The sequence below is a fragment of the Rhinolophus hipposideros genome, assembly GCF_964194185.1.
Source record: "Rhinolophus hipposideros genome assembly, chromosome: 6".
NCBI lineage: Eukaryota > Metazoa > Chordata > Mammalia > Chiroptera > Rhinolophidae > Rhinolophus > Rhinolophus hipposideros.
In genome coordinates this window covers 63,326,386-63,346,875 of record NC_138052.1, presented here as the reverse complement: position 1 = coordinate 63,346,875, position 20,490 = coordinate 63,326,386, and the positions used below count along the sequence as shown (strand labels likewise).

Sequence of the window (20,490 nt, the reverse complement as noted above, 5' to 3'; positions counted from 1 at the left end):
TCAACAGCATTAGTTACAATATAATTGGTTCCTCCTATCTCTATCTCAGAGACCAATGTTTAAAGTCTGTCTTTTATTTGTTATCAGACCATACTTTCAATTAAAGCTGCAGAACCGTAAGTTTTTCCCACCTGAAGGCTGAACTGCTGTGCTTTGAGGGAAGGTGACACCGGGCATCATTGCCAAGCCAAACAGTACCTCTTCCCTGCTCTGCAGCAGCATTTTACACCTTTTCCATTTGCATCAGCATTTTGCATAACTACATCTCTGAACGTAGTTTCTTATCAAATTATCAAATTAATCTCCCAAGAGCAGTATCCACAAATCTCATGTTACTGTCAACCTCCTCCGGCCTCCAACAATACAAATCAAGAAAGATGAAAAGTTCAATTCCCAGATGATGACTATTATTTCATTAAGAAATTATCCAAAAATTATCCTTGAGACATGACTGGCTATCTGGCAGGGAAAGCTATATGGGACATATATTAATATGGCTTTGCATATAATTTTTAAAAATATGTTAGTTTCACAAAAGTTATAATTGATCCTACTTGTATCAGTTATGACCTCTCCTTTTATTTATTTATATTTCCTCCTACTGTTCCTATATTAATAGAAAAATATGAGATATATCCCAATAACCTCATTCATCTCCAGGCACAGATGCAGTATAAAAAGGGGGGAAAAGAACTCAGAAGTGAGGCAGAATCGATTAAAAGTACACACTTCCATCCACTCCATCCTGTTTCCTTCTCAGCCACTGGTACAGGGAACCAAATACCCCATTTCCTTGGTTTAATTAACAACACACCTCTACCTGAACAGATGCAAATTCCTGAAAAGCGGCATATACATATATTTTTACTTGTGTTTTGTATATATTTAAGGAACCTGGTGAAATCCTTTACAAAGAAGTTTTACAACATAAAATGTCTCCTATTATTGTATATACTTATATGTTTTCTTTTTTTATATGACATTATACTTTTGTATAGCAGGACATGACTCTTCCTACATCTCCAGAGACCAAGCACATATTTTTATCTGGTAATCTGCTCCTGTCTCTACTAACTACAACTGTTAAGAAGGTTCGTGTATTTTCTGACAGTTCGCTGCCTTGCATTTTAATGAGCAGCTCCTCAAAGGTTAGACTGCTAATCTTATAAAGGCAACCAAGAAAACGCCTATGGATTTAAAAACTCCCCCTCCCCCTGAGGACCAAAATACATGGTCCTCAGAAGTCAGGAATTAAGCATTCTTCTACTTGCTGTAGAATGCCTCCAACATCTCATGCAATACTCTGCACACAGTCGGCACTCTACAAACACCATATGGAAAGTAGACTCGCTGGACTCTAATTGCTATTACTCATGTGCCAAATGAGCAAACACAAAATTCTTCCTAAAGGTATAAACAAATACCTCTGAACTCTGATATACAAAAAAAAAAAAAGAGATAGAGAGAGAGAGAAGAGTTTCAGGAAGAGAAGCCAGCTCTTTACTGCAAAATACACAGTCTAAATGCCACAGATGACCTTTAGTGTATACTCACGTATATTTCATTATGGTCAAAGCGCTTCTTGAGGTTGTTGATAAAGGTCTCCTCATTGAGAGGTTCTAAAAGAACCATATCTCCAACTCCAATCATATTGTCCAGAAGTGACGTTTTCACCTCCATTTTGGCCATAGTCTCCAGCTATAGGAAAGAGGGGAAAGGGTCCATTTAAATAAGCAAAATTATTTCAGATGGGTTCTTAGCACCACTGGAGAAATGAAACACTGGTAGCTCCAAATGGCCCTCACCTGCCTCACAAATGTCATAACCTCCCCTCCCTACAACCTATGTCAGAAGCCTCTAAGGTGGCTACAGTCACTGCCATGCCGCGAGAAGCCCCGTTTGCCAACCTGCTGCCACAAATGAACCTCCTTCCCAGTCCATCATCCCAGGCAAGGTCCATCTATAGACAGAATCATTAGAGAGGCAGGGTCTCCGTTTTCCTCTTTAGAGCATCCCGTTTCCCCAGTCAGAAGCTGCAAAACTCAAGCAAGAGACCCAAACTACCCCCTTTCTACCAGGACTCGAACCTATATAAACCTGCTTTCCCCAAGATGACGTTCCCCAGTATTCCATGATGACATTCAGAATGCATTTTCCCAGGAAACATTTAAAAAGCAATGCTAACATTTACTGAGTACTTGTCACGTATCAGACACTATAACAAGAACTTTACATGCATTAATTAATTCAATCCTCACATTAACTCTATGAGGTAGGTTATCATTACCTTCATTTTAAGATACGGAAGCTCAGAGATTAAGAAACTTTTCTTATGGTTACTTTCCAGTGCATTACCTTTTGTGTTAAAGAACTCAATCGCCACTTATAACATTGCGCCTATGGGGGAAATTTACATTGAGGTATAAAAACTGACTTAGAAAGTACATAACCCACTTGTAAATCAAAGGTGGCCTATCTAATATAACATGCCAAGAGTGACCTTCAATGTTCTTAATTCTCATTCCAACAGACACACCACTGAAACAGCAAAATCAAATTAACATGCAATGTATATTCATACTCCTAATAATAAGGAAAATGTACATTTAATTCTTTCCTTTAAGGAGTCACCCAGGCATATGTTATCTTATAGCAGTTGATCTACTTCCTTAAAAGTTAGCAATTTAAATAAATGTCCTCCTATTCTAGTCTAGAATATTCAGTAGGTCTCTGAGAGGCAACAGAAACTACATTTAGTTAGGCTCTTTCTAAAAGGACTGGAAAAGGATGGGAATTACATTTTCTTTATTATTCATTACTAATGAGTTATACAAATTCACAAACACGTAATTTATTTTTGATGCTATTTTAAAAAAAATTTTAAGTGTGTACTCAAAAGCCAAAAAAGAGAGACCAGAAGAAGCAGAGCTCTCCCATAAACAAATAAAAGCAGTAAGTATTTAATATTCAAAAGAATAAAAATAGAGCTAACTTTTGTTAGTATAAGGTGCTTTGTTCTGTTTTTTGTTTTTTGTGGGTTTTGTTGTTGTTGTTTTTTTGTGGCTTTTTTTTAGTTTCATGCCAACTACACCTGAAATAAATAGCCCCAGGTATTGCTAAAACCTAACAATAGTGGTTTCGTGAGTATTGAACTAGGCCATACTGTTTTAAAACGAAATAGGTAGGGGTAAGGGCACTTGCCATTCTCTAGAAATGCAGCAGAAGCCAGAGAGACAGCTGGTCTCATGCCAAGTCCAGGGAAAGGCCAAGTCCATGGAAAGACTTGCAGGAAAAGGAACCTGAGTGCCCAACCTTTGTCACAATAAATTAACATTTAAATCAAATTTCAAGTTCTCAGACTCCAGAAATGCCAAAAGCACTCTTAGCTGCGATTCATTACATATAATTTGGCAGATGAGGGAAGAAGGCTTAGGGATTAGGGGGAAGTCAACCTGAGATGGGTTTCAAAAATAAGCATCTCAAACCAGCAATTTAAATTAAGCAAAGAGACTGAATGGGAACTCTTTGCCCAGGGGTGGATTCCTGTATCTAAAAGTCTATTTATGGAAACAGATGCAGAAAGACAACAGTTTGCTGCAGGTAACAATAATTAAGCATCCAATCTTTCTCCGTCATTAAACCTGCTTCACCATCTTTTCAAATATAAATTTCACGCAAGTGTGTGTGGGTTCTAATTTTTACACTTCTATCTCAACTTTATAACCCTAAGGTAGGGGAACAAAATAAATGTTGAGTTATAAGCAACTGACAAGTGAAAAACTGAAAACATAACTTTTGCAAACCAAAATACAATAATAAAGTAAACCAACTAAAAAGGTGATACCGCCATTCTTTTAGTCATTCAAACAGTTCTGTTTCATTGTGTTTTTCTTTTTAGCATCTGACCAGAGGCAACAGGTAACACCCTCCATCATTCTGCTAAAAATGGGACACTGAGAAAACCGTGTACAGGTACTTCTCTATCTTCCTATAAATGTACTGATTTCCCTTATTGTGACTACTATCTCCAGCCTTCGTTTGGTTCTCTTTGACATCTCAATGAAATTAGTTGGTATACTGCTCCAGCAAAAGCAACTGATTTGTGGGGTTTTTTTTCTCTGAAAGAGTAATGCTTACCACAAAAACAAATGTCAGAATCACTTGCTAACTCAAGATTTCCATAAACTATCAGAAGATTCCCATGGAAAAATTAAATGAGAATACATGTATAGCACTGAAGATACTTCTTGTTGGACACGTACATGTCTACCTTCACCCTTCCCAAGACTCCCATGGGAATCCATGTTGTTCTAGGGAAGCCAATCATACCCCTTTCTCCAGGAATGTAGCACATGATCGACATACACTAAGGGAAGCAATACATTTCCATCTCCCAGCCACTGTAACTGATTCAGAGCTGGTCATATAATGGAGCCTGAGGCTTGATACATTAGGACAAAGGTTCTGTCTACATCTGGATGGGCAGGATTTACAGACATGATACGTGGAGCTACTGTGACCATGTCTGCTTTCACAAGGGGGCTGGTCTGAGGATGAAAACACCACATGGAGGTGAATGGGCAAGTATCTGAGAAGAGAACACTTGCCGCAGAACCCTGATAACATCACAAATCTCTGGCTCAAACTGCACTTGAAGCCCGCCCGACAGCCCTCAAGTTTTTAGTCAAGGAAGTCAATTCACTATACTGTTTAAGTTGTTTGAGTTAATTGTTTATTCTTTGCAACAGAAAGCACCTTACCTAATAATAGAAGCTGATACGAGGATGTACAGCGTTTTAAGTGGAGAGCAAGAGGACCTACTATCTTAGACTGGCAAGATGATTATTTTTGATTCTTAGTAATAAAACAGCTGATTAAACCATGGCCTCTTGTGTTTTAAGACGTAGACCTTGTGCCTGCAACTTTAAAGAATTCGAAAAACAATTCAGATACCAGAGTATGTGTTGGCTACCTTTTAAGGATCAACAAGAAAAAGACAAGCATGCGTGAAACTGGCCTGTCTGAAAGCCAGAGGGGAGACATATGGTGCTAAGAAGAGTCCTGCCAGGAGGTGTGAGATGTGACTTATCCCAAGCACCAACGATGTTGCCTCTATATGGCCTGAGAAAGGAATAGCACTGCCACCAACCGTAAAGATGTAGCACAGGTGAGGTATCACCCACCCTATTGCTTCTTACGCTTCATAACTGTTCCCAGGTAGATTCTATTAACCAAGAGCTAAGACACTCTCAGAGAACCAAGAACGGGTCCAATTGCCAGGAGACAAGTTCTCAGACCAAGTTCTAGGTACAAAACCTTAGGAGTTGGCAGTTATCTCCAGTTTTGGTGACTCCTCCATGGAAGCAAATAAACCTTAAAAGCCAACAACAGGGGTGGCCAGATGGCTCAGTTGGTTAGAGCGCTAGCTCTCAACAATAAGGTTGCCGGTTCAATTCCCGCATGGGATGGTGGGCTGCAACCCCTGCAACTGAAAATTGAAAACGTGACCGGACTTGGAGCTGAGCTGTGCCCTCCACAACTAGAATGAAGAACAACGACTTGGAGCTGATGGGCCCTGGAAAAACACACTGTTCCACAATATTCCCCAATAAATTGTTTTAAAAAAGAAAAAGCCAACAACATTTTTAAAGGAGCTATACTACCAATGAAGTCTGGCTGACAGTGAGTGTCTTACAATTGCTTGATCCTTAAAACAATCAACCCCAAGTCCTCCAATGCATAAGAACAAGAAAAAAACAACTGCTAAAACATCGCAGCCCCTGACAAAGCCATCTTCCCCAATGCTCTAGATGTGGCCACAGAAAACAATGAACAGAGGAGATCTTCTTGAAAAACAGAACCTCTGAATACGGGGTGACTATGTTTTCAGCCATACAGGGCGAGTTGCATTATGTTGGCTGGGGCATTTTATTTTTGTAAGCATAAGTATGGTAAGAAAGGTGTATGTGAATGGTGGGAAGCCAAAGGGGAGAGCCATAGTAGACAATTGCCTTTTTTTTTTCTTTAAGGAGACACTACCCAGTATACAGTCCTGTTCCTATTTGCACCTGATCTCGCTGTTAAGGATTCCCCAGTTACCTTGTGATAACAAGTAATCTAGTGAGCAGTGCCCAACTCCCACTACAGAATTCTAAAGAGACAAATCTGCTCTCTCGCCACCCCAAGCAACATGGCTTACGCACTGCCAATCACATCCTCCGGGGACTTGGAGCCCTGGTGACTATGAAATGAAAGCTGGTGGTGACAGCCTGGAGAGTATACTCATCAGCAGCGGCATGAAGACCAGGTGGTTCCTGCAGCATGGCCTCTGCTAGGGATCCTGCTGCCCAGTCCTCCAGCCTTTCCTTGGTTCCTCCCTATCTTCCAAGCCTGTGTCCTTCCTGGTCTGCCAACCTCTCTGCAGTTCTGAGTCTCTACATCATGCCTGCACTGCAAACAACCACGATCCCTAACCGACATGACACTAAGTACAGTGCCCAACACACAGTACTATACCACTGTGAGATCTTCATTATGATGTCAAACCTGAACTCTTTCTGCCAACCTTGGTGAAATGAAGACAAAATACTCTGGGGGAGATGGAAGGAACCACAGAGGAGCCTGGAAGCAGGGTCTCTTTATCTGCAGGTGCTGAGTTAGTCCAGCCACCAGCCCACCAACTGATGCCAAGTGAGACTATGGCTGTCTCAGCTCTTTCCCGCCAAAAAACAAAAAATTTATCATATATATATATATATATATATATATATATATACACGATATATATATATATATACGATGTATGTATATATATATCGTATATATATATATATGATAGCAACCATTTTTTCCTCCACCTACTCTATCTCAAAAACTTCCAAAATTACTTACACTTCAATGTACACCAATTCATTCACTCACATCTTTTGCTGTGTAAAAAATACCATTTAAATACTGAAATCATTATTTCAAACAATCCTCTAAATCCAAAAAAAAATGCAGCATAAACATCCTATACCATCTTAAAATGGTCATCTGCAACCTAACATTTAAACATAAGTAGTCTACCCCAGTCACCAACCTTAAATTAACAAGCCACCTACCGTGTTAAACGTCATCTGTGCTCAGGAATGTCAAGACCAACATTCCCTAAGCCAAAAGCCCCTCCCAAGAGACCAGACAAGCACATCCATATGAAGTGCATGATCATTATACTATTTGATATTGAAACAGCAACACTGAAAAGCTATTCCAAATTAATCAGTAATTTAATATTAGTAAGAGATGTGGGATAATCTGAAATATAGTATCTGATGGTCTCCCGTGTAATTCACAGTTCTCAGAGCACAACAGATGAGAACAGATGTGCATTTTTAAGTTGAAACAGTTTTACTGTAGAATTTGAAAGAACACGCACAAATCAGCGCTGAGGATGCAATGATTATAAGGCTTAATATTAACAAGTTAATAGAATTTTAAATTTGAAGGAATTTTTAAAGCAAAGCTATAAAAAAAAACCCACTCTTGTAGGAAAGCTTAATGAAAACAGATTATCTATTGGTTTGGTAATTGTAAATGAAGACATTTACACAGCTATTGTAAGGTCATTAGCACTACACATCAGAGGAGAACTTTCAGGGTCTTCTTAGCATACTAACAATTGCTCTTGTCTGACTCCAGTTCCACTCATTAACCTCCTTGTATGGTCGTCATGTATGCATGGTAGCCTCTATTCTACAGAATCAGCTCCTTGGTGTCAAGAGTCACACCTTATTCATCTTTATTTCCCCAAAGGCACAGCCCACAGCCTCTAGCACACAGTACGCATTCAGAGAAATACGAAGGGAAAACAAGTATGCAAATTTACAATTGACAAATGAGTCATTCAATAATGCACATTCTCACAGCTGCCAAGGGTGGGTGGATTAGTTGGTTCATGGATTAGTTGGTTCTTCGGTAGGCCCCTTCCTGACCAGAAGGCAGAATAATGACTGCAGCTGTAAGTCACTTGGAACCTTTCCTCTAAAAACATAATATTATCAACAAAGGACAGGAAAACAGAATTGAGCTATTTGGCTCCCCAAAAGATCACTAATGCTTTTAAGAATAACATAAGAAACACATTTAAGTAAGAAAACAGGGCCCATGTGGCAAGACTTCATGCACAAAATAAATCTCAGCAAATCCTGGTGGCAAAACAAAGGCAAAAGAGGGGCCAAGTCTATAGGATGTGGTTCAGTACCTAATATAATGAGCTAAGTGACTGAGAAAAACTGGAATTTCCTTCCTACATCTTTTAAAATAGCACGGAATCTCATCTCAGAGAGCAGTTAGATTAAATTTCCGTTCAATTCATTCAACCATCATTTCCAATGAGCCCTCCTAGTCTCTGATATTGTGTTAAGTGCTAGGGACACACTGTGAATCACCATTGTACTTCCCCCGCCCCAGTCCACCGCCTTGGAGATCACAGTCCAGACAGAGAGTCAAGATAAGAAAATAAGCAATTTTTGAAATTTCAAATGATCTTTTTAATGATGAAACGCAATATGTGTTCACTACAGGAAAAAAGATCAGAAAATGCAGATAAGTATAAAGAACGTAAGCCAAATTCAACACACTCATACTTTAAGTCCTTTTGAATTCATTACTCCTTAAGAAACCTGATTTTTATTCACCAATGAACTGGCCGTGATTTCTGGATTTATGAATTTTGATGTATATATTTCTGCCTCAAGGTAGGGAAAGGAAATAGATCCAGAGCTGTGAGACTGTGTGGTTACACCAACACTATCCTCAACACTTTTAAATTCAGCCAAACTGCATGGCCATCTGCCCCTTTATTCCTTACCTTACCTCCTCCCCCAAATTAGCAACCCATATTATCAACCAATCATCCTGCCTACCAATCATCTCTACTACATGGCTGTGTCTAACATCTGAATACATGTTCAAAACTTACATCATTTATCACCCCATACCAAAATACAATAAATAAAAAATAAAACAACAACCTTGTTATTCCCCCTAAATTCCAAAAAGTCACAAGTGACCCATTTTCTCATCCTTGGCCTCTACCTGTCTCTCATTTCCTCCTCCCACCGCCAATCTTTCTCATTGATTGTACCACCTTAATCACTCCCACTTCCATCCCTTCTCCAGAGACTGCCCTAGCTCAGCTTTCATCATGTCTCGCCAGGGAAGCAACAGCTTTCAGAGTGGTCTCTGCCTTGTCTGGCCACCGCAGCCTCGGCCAGCCCTCTCCCTCGCCCCCTCTCCATCCCTGGACCACACTACCCAAGTTGCCTTTCTAAATCACAGTCTGATCAGGTAAGCCTCAAATCCTTCAGTAACTCTCTCTCCAGTGTCTTTAAGCCAATAATCAAATCCCTTAGCAGATCCTCAAAAAAAAAAGAAAGAAAGAAAGAAAAAAAAGAAACAGATTTTTCATGACCCAGTAATTCTACTTTAGGGCATGAAAGCAAGAATTCAAGCAGGTATTTGTACACCTGTGTTCAAAGCAGCATTATTCACAATGGTCAAAAGGCAGAAGCAACTGAAAAATCCATCAATGAATGAATGGATAAACAAAATGTGATATACATACACTATGGAATATTAGTCGACCTTAAAAAGGAAATTCTGACACATGCTACAACATGGAAGAAACTCAGACAATATGCTAACTGAAATAAGCCAGTCACAAAAGGACAAATATGTATGACCCCATTTGTATGAGGTACTAGAATAATCAAATTCATAAAGACATACCATGTTTCCCCGAAAATAAGACCAGGTCTTATATTCATTTTTGCTCCAAAAGACACATTAGGGCATATTTTCAGGGGATGTCTTATTTTTTCAAGTACAACAATCTACATTTCTTCAAATACAGTCATGTCACCTTCTTCTGGAACATCGTCATAATGTACTAAATGCGTCCGTCTGGCTGACGATCTTAACTGAGGTCTTATTTTTGGGGAAACACGGTAGAATGGTGGTCATAGGGGCCTAGAGGAGAAGGGAATAGGAAGTTGTTTAATGGGTACAGAGTTTCACTTTAAGAAGATGAAAAAGTTCAGGAGAGAGATGGTGGTGATGGTTGCACGATAATCTGAATGTACTTAATGCCACTTAAGTGTACATTTAAAAAAGTTAAAATGGTACGGCAAATGTGATGTCACATATACTTTACCACAATAAAAATTCCTTATCGGAGATCACATAACTGCACAACCTGACTCGATAGCCTTCTTCCTCAGTCTCATCTCTCCCTGGCAAAGTGCCCCCACCCTAAGGCAAACCTCACATGATACACAAATATGCCAAAGCTTCCAACAGCTCCTCCAACCAGGCCATCGCTAACTGCTTACAAAGATCTGAAATTAGGACCCAGAGACTATAGTCAGAGGGCTGTCTGTGCACTGGGCCAGGAAGCTCATGAACATCCAGGGGACAGGGTGTATCATTCAAGGAAGCCTTGCCGGGCGCTAGCCGAGGAAGCCAGTCTGAGGAGAAGCACGAAGCACATGGGCAGAGAGAAGCAGCGACGACAAACCTCATGGGGCAGACAGAAAAGCTGCTTTAGACCCTGAGAGGGGTTCTAGTTATAGGTCCTCAAGAGGTTCAGCCGAGCTTCTTATCCTAAATGAATCCCCCTGACATAAACCAGTGTGAGTAGCCACTTCTTGAGGGCAGCATGCTCTGAGCAAGCCAGTACACCTCCAGTACAACTGTTAGTTTGCTTGTCTCCTCCTCCCCTGGAGAAGGTTTGAGTTCTCCATGTGCAAAGACCCCACTGCCAGGCACACAGGACTCTGGTGTGGAGAGCAAATGAATGGAGGCCCCTTACAGAGACACGACCCATTCTTCCTTGCAGTACTGTTTCCATCCTCTCCACCCTTCCTATCCAGGTCACAAGTGGCAAAGAACAATTAGAACGCCTTAGATGATACACCAAGAACATGAAAGATCAGGAAAGAGTCAGGTTAGAAATCAAAGGGCAAGACACCTTCTCCGTATTTATCAACCTAACGGGCAAGTGGAATGAGCACTGTATTCTTTAGGACAATTTACTCAAACAGCATGGTTTTCAAAGGAGATGGGGCTGGTGGGCCACATAGAACCCCAAGGGGTGCTTTTCAGGGCTCCCAGTGCATAACAAGTGGACCTTGCCATGCATTTGTGAAAAGGCTCTGGTGATGCTGATTTTTGTTCCCATCAACACACTTCCTTAGAGAAGCCATGGCATTTACTTCACAAAGTATAGTTATCTGACTGTCCAATCCTTTATTCCACAATTAAAGTTACTACATACTGAGCATTACACCCCACTCCTCTAAAGCCTTTTGTTAAGAGTATTTAATGGACTGCTGGTAGGATGCCTTTTGTTAGAATCTTTGATTGGGGGGGGGAAAAATGGGCCCAACTACTGGGCAATTTCCATACAGTAAGTTGTTGGCTTGTGTTCAAACTCTGGATAATACACAGGACATTAAATTATCAGGCAATGACAAAATGGAAAACATTTGAACTGGGAGTGAAAAACAAACAGTTAAAAGCAAATGGAAACCCATAAACCATAAAGCAGACTCCAATTTTACAAAGTCCTGTGAATAGAAAGGGTAATTAATTTAACATTCTGGTTATCACCCCAAAGGGTCTCTGCATAGGCAGAGAGGGGCCAAGAACCACCAGGTGTCGATACCAAGGTTTGCTTCTGTCTGGCTATGGAAAGGCTAGCCCATCGAGCAGGAGCTAAACTGCCTTCAATCCCAGGCACAGACCAATTATTAACGATTTAAAAGACAGCGTCTAGGACTTCACAATTCATAAAGTGACAGGTAAAAACAATTGTTTTTTCTAACTGTAGAAATGACAAATACATTATCTAGACTAATTAGAAGGATTTTTGAGTCAAAAATAACTGTGGCTGCTATGACAACATTGAAGGTTTTGGATTACAAGCTGCAAACTATCCTTTCTGATCTGATGCACGACCAAAATGTCTTAGGAACCCAGGCAAAACCTTTAAGACAAAGAGAAATGGACCTGAGGTGTTGCACATCTGGTTTCTGGAAGAACCAGGGCAAGGAGGAAGCTTTCGAGACTAGTCTGCGAGTGGTTTTTCACACTTATTATATTATATACACGCCCTTCAATCTAATTCCTAAGTTGCCAAACTCTTCACAAATATCCCCAGTTTAAGGAGAAGCTTTACTTCTACATTGGGAAAGAGCAACTTGCTACAGAAATTTTGCAGCAAGAGTTTACCACAGCTGAGAATTCCCTTTTGTTCTGTCCCAGCACAGGACTTGGATCACAGGCCCAGGCTCGATTCCAAGAGAATTCTCTCTGGAACGCGAATTTCTGATGTAAAAACTCAGGGATGACAACATCCATTCCATTATTAGGACTATTGTGCAGGCTGGCGGAGAGAGCAAAGCCCTAACTCACAGCAGGTTCTCACTAGATGCTCAGCCCTTCCCAGTGCCATTTCTGCTTCTGATCCTGCAGAGCTCCCCGACTCTTCTTGTGAGAGTTGTCTTCCGGCAGGTGTCCAGGTAGATAACCTAGAGTTGTTTCATTTGCAACAGACATTCCATGGGGTTCAGTACCCTGAGGAGGAAATGCAGCCAACATCACCGACCCACCATCACTTCCTGGAGGAGGCTTTGCTGAGTCATGGCAGGAACAACAGCCAAAGTGCAGAACAACTTCAGAGAATGACACCTACCCCCAAGACTGGGTCTGAAAGCCACCCCCAGCCCTCCCTCTCCACCTCCCCGCCAGCTCCACCCCCCCACAGGCTTGGCACCTTTCACCAGCCAAAATCCTAGAAGGTCTAGAAAGAACAGCAAGCAGTTCTAGTTTTAGGGGGAAACCAATGGTCCCACTATCCTACTCATTCTGGATGTTAGGAGAATTATTTAATGAGCTAACGTCTGAAAAGGCCTATGAGTTCCTACGGGACAAGGTAGCCAAAAACTATAAACCACGTTATAGCCAGAAACACAAACTCAGCTGTTAATTGGGATGTGGAACGTGCTAATTATAACCCATAGACTTCTCAATTTGTTCCCTCAAGACAGATTTTTAAAAATTCCATGAAGTCGAATGTGTTTAGATTGGCAAACCCGAGACCCTGGAACCCCTTGATGAACATAAAACCACTCGACTATAACACCCGACAGCTCTGACTATTCCTGGCCAGTGCACAGACACCAGATTCGATTGGTGATCATTAAATAGAATACAGCCACCAGGGGAAAACCAACTTCCCTTTCAAATGAATTGACTTGTGAATCAGAGAGTCCCAATCTCGTGCCATATACTAATATCCTGACCAAAGCCCTCCTGACCCTTGCCCTTTTCCCCTGCTTGTAGCGTCATTCTTTCTGTTCCCTTTACACTTGATCAAACCCTCCAATCACTCAAGGTACTCCCTCATGATTAAAAGTACAGTGATTTGCACCTGGTGGGCACTCACATAGGGTTTCTTGTACCCATCAGTTTGGGGGGCCCCACTGGATTGGTTTTTGAAAACAACTGGCTGAACGACGACGTTCACATAAAAGAGCCCGGGGTACACCAGGGCAGAAGTACCTTCTTTTAGAAAGGCACCTTTCCATCTCTCAGGCTCTTTTCAGTGATAGTGCAGAGAAATATACTGAATTTAGTGCACTCTTTTTGTCCTCTGGGGTAAGGAAGCAAGTTATGTCTCACAGGGAAACATCAGCTGTTGCATTCTGCACCAGACCACAGAGGTTAGCATGACCACCACGGTGGCTCCAGAAGCCAAAAGATCCAAGTTGCAGACTCAGCTCGGCAGCTGGCTCAGAGGGAGACTTTGGGCACATTACCAGCTCTGAGTCTCAGTTGCCCCACAAAGGGATTGAATGCATCATCTCCTAAGATCCTGTCCCAGCTTCCATCACGTTGATTCAACATGAAAAGCTCAACTCTGGAAAGACTTAATTCCTTCATTTTGGGTGAACGTGCATCTTAGGTCTGGTTGTAAAGAATGTTAAAAACCAAAAATGCCAGTCCACAAGAATCTTTCCCAATGCCATTTACTCAGAGGTAAAGGAAAGCAGCTCTCTTTATTCTGACCTCACCAGGGGAAAAAAAATAATGTATTAAGGGTCTAACCATACACAGCACTGACAGAAATGCACAGAATCCACGAGACGATGGAGAAGTAAAGGTACTGAGACACATGTGACTCTGTTTGCTGCTGTGTTTACAACGACATGGTCAGTTGCAAAATGGCATTGGCTATTTTGATAAATTCATCCAGTTATGAAAGCAAAAAGGGATCTGGAATTACAAAATGAAGAAACCCATAGAGGAAAAGATGAGAAAAATACGCATTAACAGTGGATCTTCAGTAATGCCTTTCTACTTGTGGTTAAGAAAAATTCTTTAGAATAACAAAAATTCAGAAGCTTCCTCAAGCAGTCAGCCACTAAAATCAGGTCTAATACACTATGTAATCAGAGATGTTTACACATTTACATTAGGATTTTACGAATGTGTATTACTTGAGAATTGATCAAACAAAACTAGCTAAGATATTCAAACAAAAAAATACTGATAATGTAAACTGAGAAGGCAACACGAGTTTCTCATTTAAAAAGAATTTAAAAAAAAATAGCTAAAACACAGTGGGTTACTTCATTTACGCTGACTAAATCAACAATCATTAGAATTTGGAAGTATTTTTCTGGGTCACTTTTTTCCTAATTTTCCTAATTTTTCTAATATTAGAAGCATTATTGAATTTAAAATCAAATGTACCATATCTTATGTAAGATATAAATATCTCTAAATATATTCTCAAGTATTTATGAAGAACTAAAAGATACACTATACAGCAAATCACTTATAAGGCATGCCATCGCTAAATAAACCTTTTAAGTCACCAACTAAAATGTTTACAAAAATTTGTCTACTAAATTTAAATTTACAAATGTTAACTAAATTTGAATAATTCTGCTAACATCCAAAAGTTCTGTAGGCTACAGCAATTATTTCATATATTTATAGAAGGATATATACATACAAATGCTTCCCTTCACACACACACACACACACACACACACACACACATACACTCATTTTCCCCCTTGAATATAGTACACAACCTGTAAAAATCAATTTTTAAAGTTAATAAATTTGACTATGTATAGAACCATACAATAAATTTTCCCAAGTGAAGTTTTAGTAAGAAATAAAATATTCAATATTGAACTACACTGTACATGCCTGATGAAGAAAAGTTAATTTCCGTCTACAAGTAGTTTATCAAAAACAAACAGGTTTTCAAAATACCACATCATTACATTGTAAATCATCAAATTAAGAGGTATAAAAACTTAAAATTTTTTTTGTGTGCTCGCTTCGGCAGCACATATACTAAAAACTTAAAATTTTTAATCACACCCTTAATCATGTCTCTCAATAGTAGAGTAGAGATAGAGAGCGATATAAAAATTACAGCGATCTCTTTAAATGTCACGATTATAAAGCCCCCTAGTTTAGAAATTAAAACTGCTTACCAACTTTACTTGTCCACTGATTTAACTAGCACTTTAGCACTCGGTTCACGAGAAAGGGAGAGACAAACATTCGTTGTGACAGGGAGAACACACAAAGTACAACAAATATTTTGCACACAGATAAGAAGGGAAAAGTAGGTCAATATCCTGTGGCTAACTAGGGACGAGCGGCCTCAAGCTTCCACCCAGAACTGTATTATATGATTAACCACACAGTCCTCTGTTGTATTCACAGCCTACGTCTCTGACCTGTGAGCCTGGTATACACACAGGCACTGGGAGAGGGAAGAATGCGAGATGCATGTACTGCTTAAGCACCCAGGCATTAGCAATCTAGCTGGGGACAGAAAGTACTTAAGAGCAATAAAACAAGCACTCACGTGGGCACGTGAGTCACCTCAAACAGAGGAACACGGAGACTGATGGTTATGTTTAAAGGTGAAACTATTACTAGGATATAAGGGGATCAGAAAAGGATGGCCAAAGCATTTGTGCCACGTGTCCTTGACTTTTTGAGGATGATTAGGAGGAAAGGGTTAAGCAGGAAGGAACTTTAAAGCGAGAAGTACAAAATATATTCAGAAGACAGTGATTAGGCAGAATGCAAGCTCTCTCATCCAAATGCAGAAAGATTGACAGTTTGGTTGATTTTTCAAGAAGCCAGTTACAGTTGAAAGTCATAAAAAAAAAAAACACAACCAATACCTACACATAATTTTTAAAATTAAATCCTATAAACATACATTTGCCAATCTTTTGCTATAGTGCTGAGATCATTTCTTTAAGTATATGTCGTACCCAGGGGTCTTTCATTTACAAACCATACTCATGTCATCATCCTCCAAGTCTAATTTCTTTCCAGAACAGTGTGGTGGTAAAGACACCTGGGAAGCAATGTGGGATGGTCTGTGCTATTCCCGACAAATGCTCAATACGCCTCTCTCTGGAAAGATGACACAGCCTCGCCTTGCTGAATGCAGACACAGGGCCACATAGGCTTCGCAGCAGCCCTTCCCTCTAGTCAGGGATCAGCAGTGCTCCAGGGGGTGCTGCTCCATCACTGTGTCCCCAGGTGAGGACGTCAGCAACGGGAAGCAGAGCCCCCACCTGACTACAATGGACACACAATGTGGGTGCAGAATATCGCTTCGAGGCACTAAGATTCTCAGTTTTACACAGTCACAACTTACACCATCTGGAATGACTGACAATATTAGTGCAGATACTTTTATTTTATGATTCCCCAAATCCGTTCCAGTTTTCTCAGCCACTCCTAAATGAAGTGTCATCATTTTTAGAAACTTACCGTAATCGAGTAGTTTCCAAAACACTCCAATGAATTTTGATAGCAACAACAATGCTTTTTGCATATGTATTTAAAACCATTATATTAAATATAGTAAGTGCAACTGGCATAAACAGGTTTGGGAATAAACACAGTTGAGTCTGGATAAGCATCTATCTCCACTGGTAGGACCACAAGCTCAAGGGCACACTACAGGGTAGGGTACCTCTCTAACTCTGAGCATTTAGTGTCTTACGGGCATCAGCTGATCTATTTTGCATAGGAAAAGAACACGTCTGGAGGAGACTAAGAGCTGCACTGTTTTTCAAAGCTGTGAGCCTAGACAATTATAGGAGTGAATTAGTACTATCATATTACCAGGTTAAAACTCTGGTTGGTTTTTCAAAACTATATCCAACTACCATATTTATTCTGTCCCAAATGTACAGTCAGAAGTGCTTAAGTCATTTAAGAAAACACAAAAATAATACTGCAAACCCACAACCAGTCAAGAGTACAAGGTCACATGTCATTCCAATAAGCTGCCTCTTAAAGATAGAAAGAATAAACACGTAAGTTACTATTAAAAACTAAATTTGAGTTTCATACTTTAAAATTACATACCTCTTTAAAACTGTTGACAAACATAATGTTCCTCTCAAGGTTGCCCCGCAAAATCTGGGTGCTTCTATTTAAGGTAGCCAAACAGTAACTCTATCTGTCACTTATATACTTCCAGAAATCTGATAGTCAGCCTCTTCAATAAAAATATGAACTTCTTTTGGGGTGGGGTAAAAAAAAAAAAATATATGAACTTCTATGGAGACATCATGTTGATATACTTCATCAGACTGTTGTGAGAAACACCATGTAAGTACATATACACCAGAGACCCCAAAACCACCAACCATACTTTATAACAACTCACAAGTCGACCCCTGACCCTTTTACCAACACCATGCATGTAAAGGCTCCCTCCTCAGCATCAAATAGGATAACCTTAACCTCTACATAGTTTTAACTCAAACAACAAACAATAAACACCCCACACCTGGAGGAAAAAGGCAGTGATACCATACCCACCAAAATAATTCTGCCCCCGGACTCTACCGGGATAGCTACGCATTCAGTCTTACTTTAACCAACGTAGGTTCTTAAAAAGAAAGAAACCCAAAACCAAACTCTAGGGAGAAAAACAATTTGTGAAATAGGAAGTGAACTCAAATATAAATTTTACTGGACTGACCTAAATCATTGACCCCGCTGTGCTGTTTGTTTGTTAACTATGAGATGAGCAACCATGAGAACAGGATTACAAAACGGTTTCATCTTCTCATCAAATAAAATTCACTACATAGTTAATCTGACACAAATTTTATGCCTGGGAGAATGAATACTGTGTAACATGAAATTGAGTTATAGTTGAAAAGGAGCTGAAGATGTGTAACAGGTAGAAGTGATTCCAGGAAGAGAGGAGAGCCAAGGCCCAGCCCCTACAGAACCTGGACACCAGGAGACCAGGAGGAGATGAGGGGTGAGACCAGAATAGCACTGATCACCAAAGCCAAGGGACAAGCGTGGGACAGGAGGAACAGATGGTCAACAGTGTAAAGGATGAGGGAGCACGGGGCAAGGAGGGAGGAGACAGGTGGGTCATCAGGCTTAGAATCCATGTGGTGGGGGCTGAACTGTGCACCCCCCAAATTCACTGTGCCCCCCAAAATTCATGTTGAAACCCTAACTCCCAGTATCTCAGAATGTGACTGTATTTGGATAGGGCCGTCACAGAAGTGATTAAGTTCAAATGAAGCCGTCTCAGTGGGTCCCAATCCAAAACGACCATTATGAGGACACAGCAAGAAGGTGGCCTACACCCCAAGAAGAGATGCCTCTGAAGAAAACAAACCTACCAATACCCTGATCTTGAACTTCCAGCCTCCAGAATCCTGAGAAAAGCAACTTTTGTTGTGTAAGCCTCCCTGTGGGTGTGGCAGTGTTATGGCAGCCCTAGCAGACCAATACACCATCGACAACCCCTTCCAGCAACTACCTACTTCCGTCTTCCTCCACAGCTCGGGTTTCTGACAGAGCTTACCTTTGACAGTTGCCACCTTGCTAGGCACCCACAGTTTGCTCAGCACATGCCATAGAAACAGCCTCAAATAAAATGTCACCACCTGTTTGTTGCCCCCTGCGCTCCTTCCCTGAAACTCTTTCCTGCCCTGGCTTCCAAGGGGTCATTTCTTCCATGTCCACTTCCCACTCCCATGACTTCTTATGTTCCTCAGTAGCTTTTCCTTCCTCCTCTCCTTGTCACAAAGTAACACTCCCTGGCATTCTATTATCCACCTTCCTCTCTTCTCACTCAACCCTCTAGGCAACCCTAAACTAACAATACCCACAGCTCTAACCATACCTGGATGCTGGTGGTTCCATCACTAAACTCAGGCCCTGGCTTGTCCCTCAGCTCCAGACCCTGCATGTCAATGGTCTGCTGAGCCTCACCCACTGCCTGAAGGCCCCACATCCCAACCGGAACCAGTCACTTTCAAGGAACCCTTCCCTTTCAAGGAACCCATCCCATTCAAGGAACCCGTCCCCTTCAAGGAACCTGTCCCCTTCAAGCCTGGCTGTGCCAGCCTTTCCCAACCACACTAGGGCCAGAAGCTTGGGAGTCATCCCAGGCTCCAACTTGCCCTGACCCACCAATCCAGGCACCATGTCCACCCCCTGATCAAAGAGGGGTATATCAAAATGTTCACAACCATCTCTGGCCCAGTAGCCTCCTTCTCAATATGTATTGTCAGAAAATCATCCAAAACATGGAAAAGGTTGTATGTGCAAAAATGTTCATCATAGTCTTATTTACAATAGCAAACTGGCAGAGGCAACCCAAACGCCCAATCATAAAGGGACCTTTAGGGAAATTACAAAACTCAATGGAATAATACAGAACTATAAAATATATTTCAGGGCCGGCCCGGTGGCGCAGGCGGTTAGAGCTCCAAACTCCTAACTCTGAAGGCTGCCGGTTCGATTCCCACATGGGCCAGTGGGCTCTCAAAAAAAAAAAAAAAAAAAAAAAATATATTTCAAAAAGTATGCAGCAATATAGAAAATATATATATGTTCTGATTACAGTCATTTTAAACTATACGTATAAAAAGCTTGGAAAGGAATATTCAAAAATGACTATAATTGGTATTTTAAAGTAGTTGGCTCAAGAAGTGTCTTTTTCAGCTCCATTTTCCAAACTCTGTAATGTTCTTAAGATGATTCTCTACTACAAAATATCCAAAAGAGTGCTAGTAATCTTGGACTTTCTGAGTTGTTTGGTTTTAGGATAAATGAGAAGCTTTACTACAGAATTCCTTTTAGCTGCCATTTCACCTGCATGCTACATCTGTTGCAACATCCAATGCAAACTCCTGTAAGTTTCCCTCTAAATCCTGTCATATGTGTAGGCCTTATAGGATCTCAGCATGAGATCCTAAAAATTGATTAATTCTTTCAAGAAATCCAACCAGACACATAAACAGCTGCACGATTGTGGAACTAGGCTCCCAACATCTGCCGCGGTTATTAACTGTACTGGTAAGAAAAGAACAGCACGCACACGCTGCTGCCAAGAGCACAAGTGTAAAG

At 40.8% G+C, this 20,490-nt stretch overlaps 1 protein-coding gene across 5 annotated transcripts in view; it reads right to left on the bottom strand.

Moving 5' to 3' along the window:
• Positions 1-20,490, bottom strand: part of MYO1B (myosin IB) — a 172,807-nt gene that overhangs the window by 139,258 nt on the left and 13,059 nt on the right. For 3 of the 5 annotated variants that reach the window (XM_081051487.1, XM_081051488.1, XM_081051490.1), the window contains exon 2: positions 1,555-1,698. In XM_081051487.1, the coding sequence (XP_080907613.1) occupies positions 1,555-1,689 (135 nt within the window). In that variant the 5' untranslated portion in view covers positions 1,690-1,698. Of the gene's footprint in view, positions 1-1,554; positions 1,699-15,560; positions 15,838-20,490 lie in introns of those variants that run through there. The other 2 variants (XM_081051489.1, XM_081051491.1) reach the window with 1 other exon arrangement.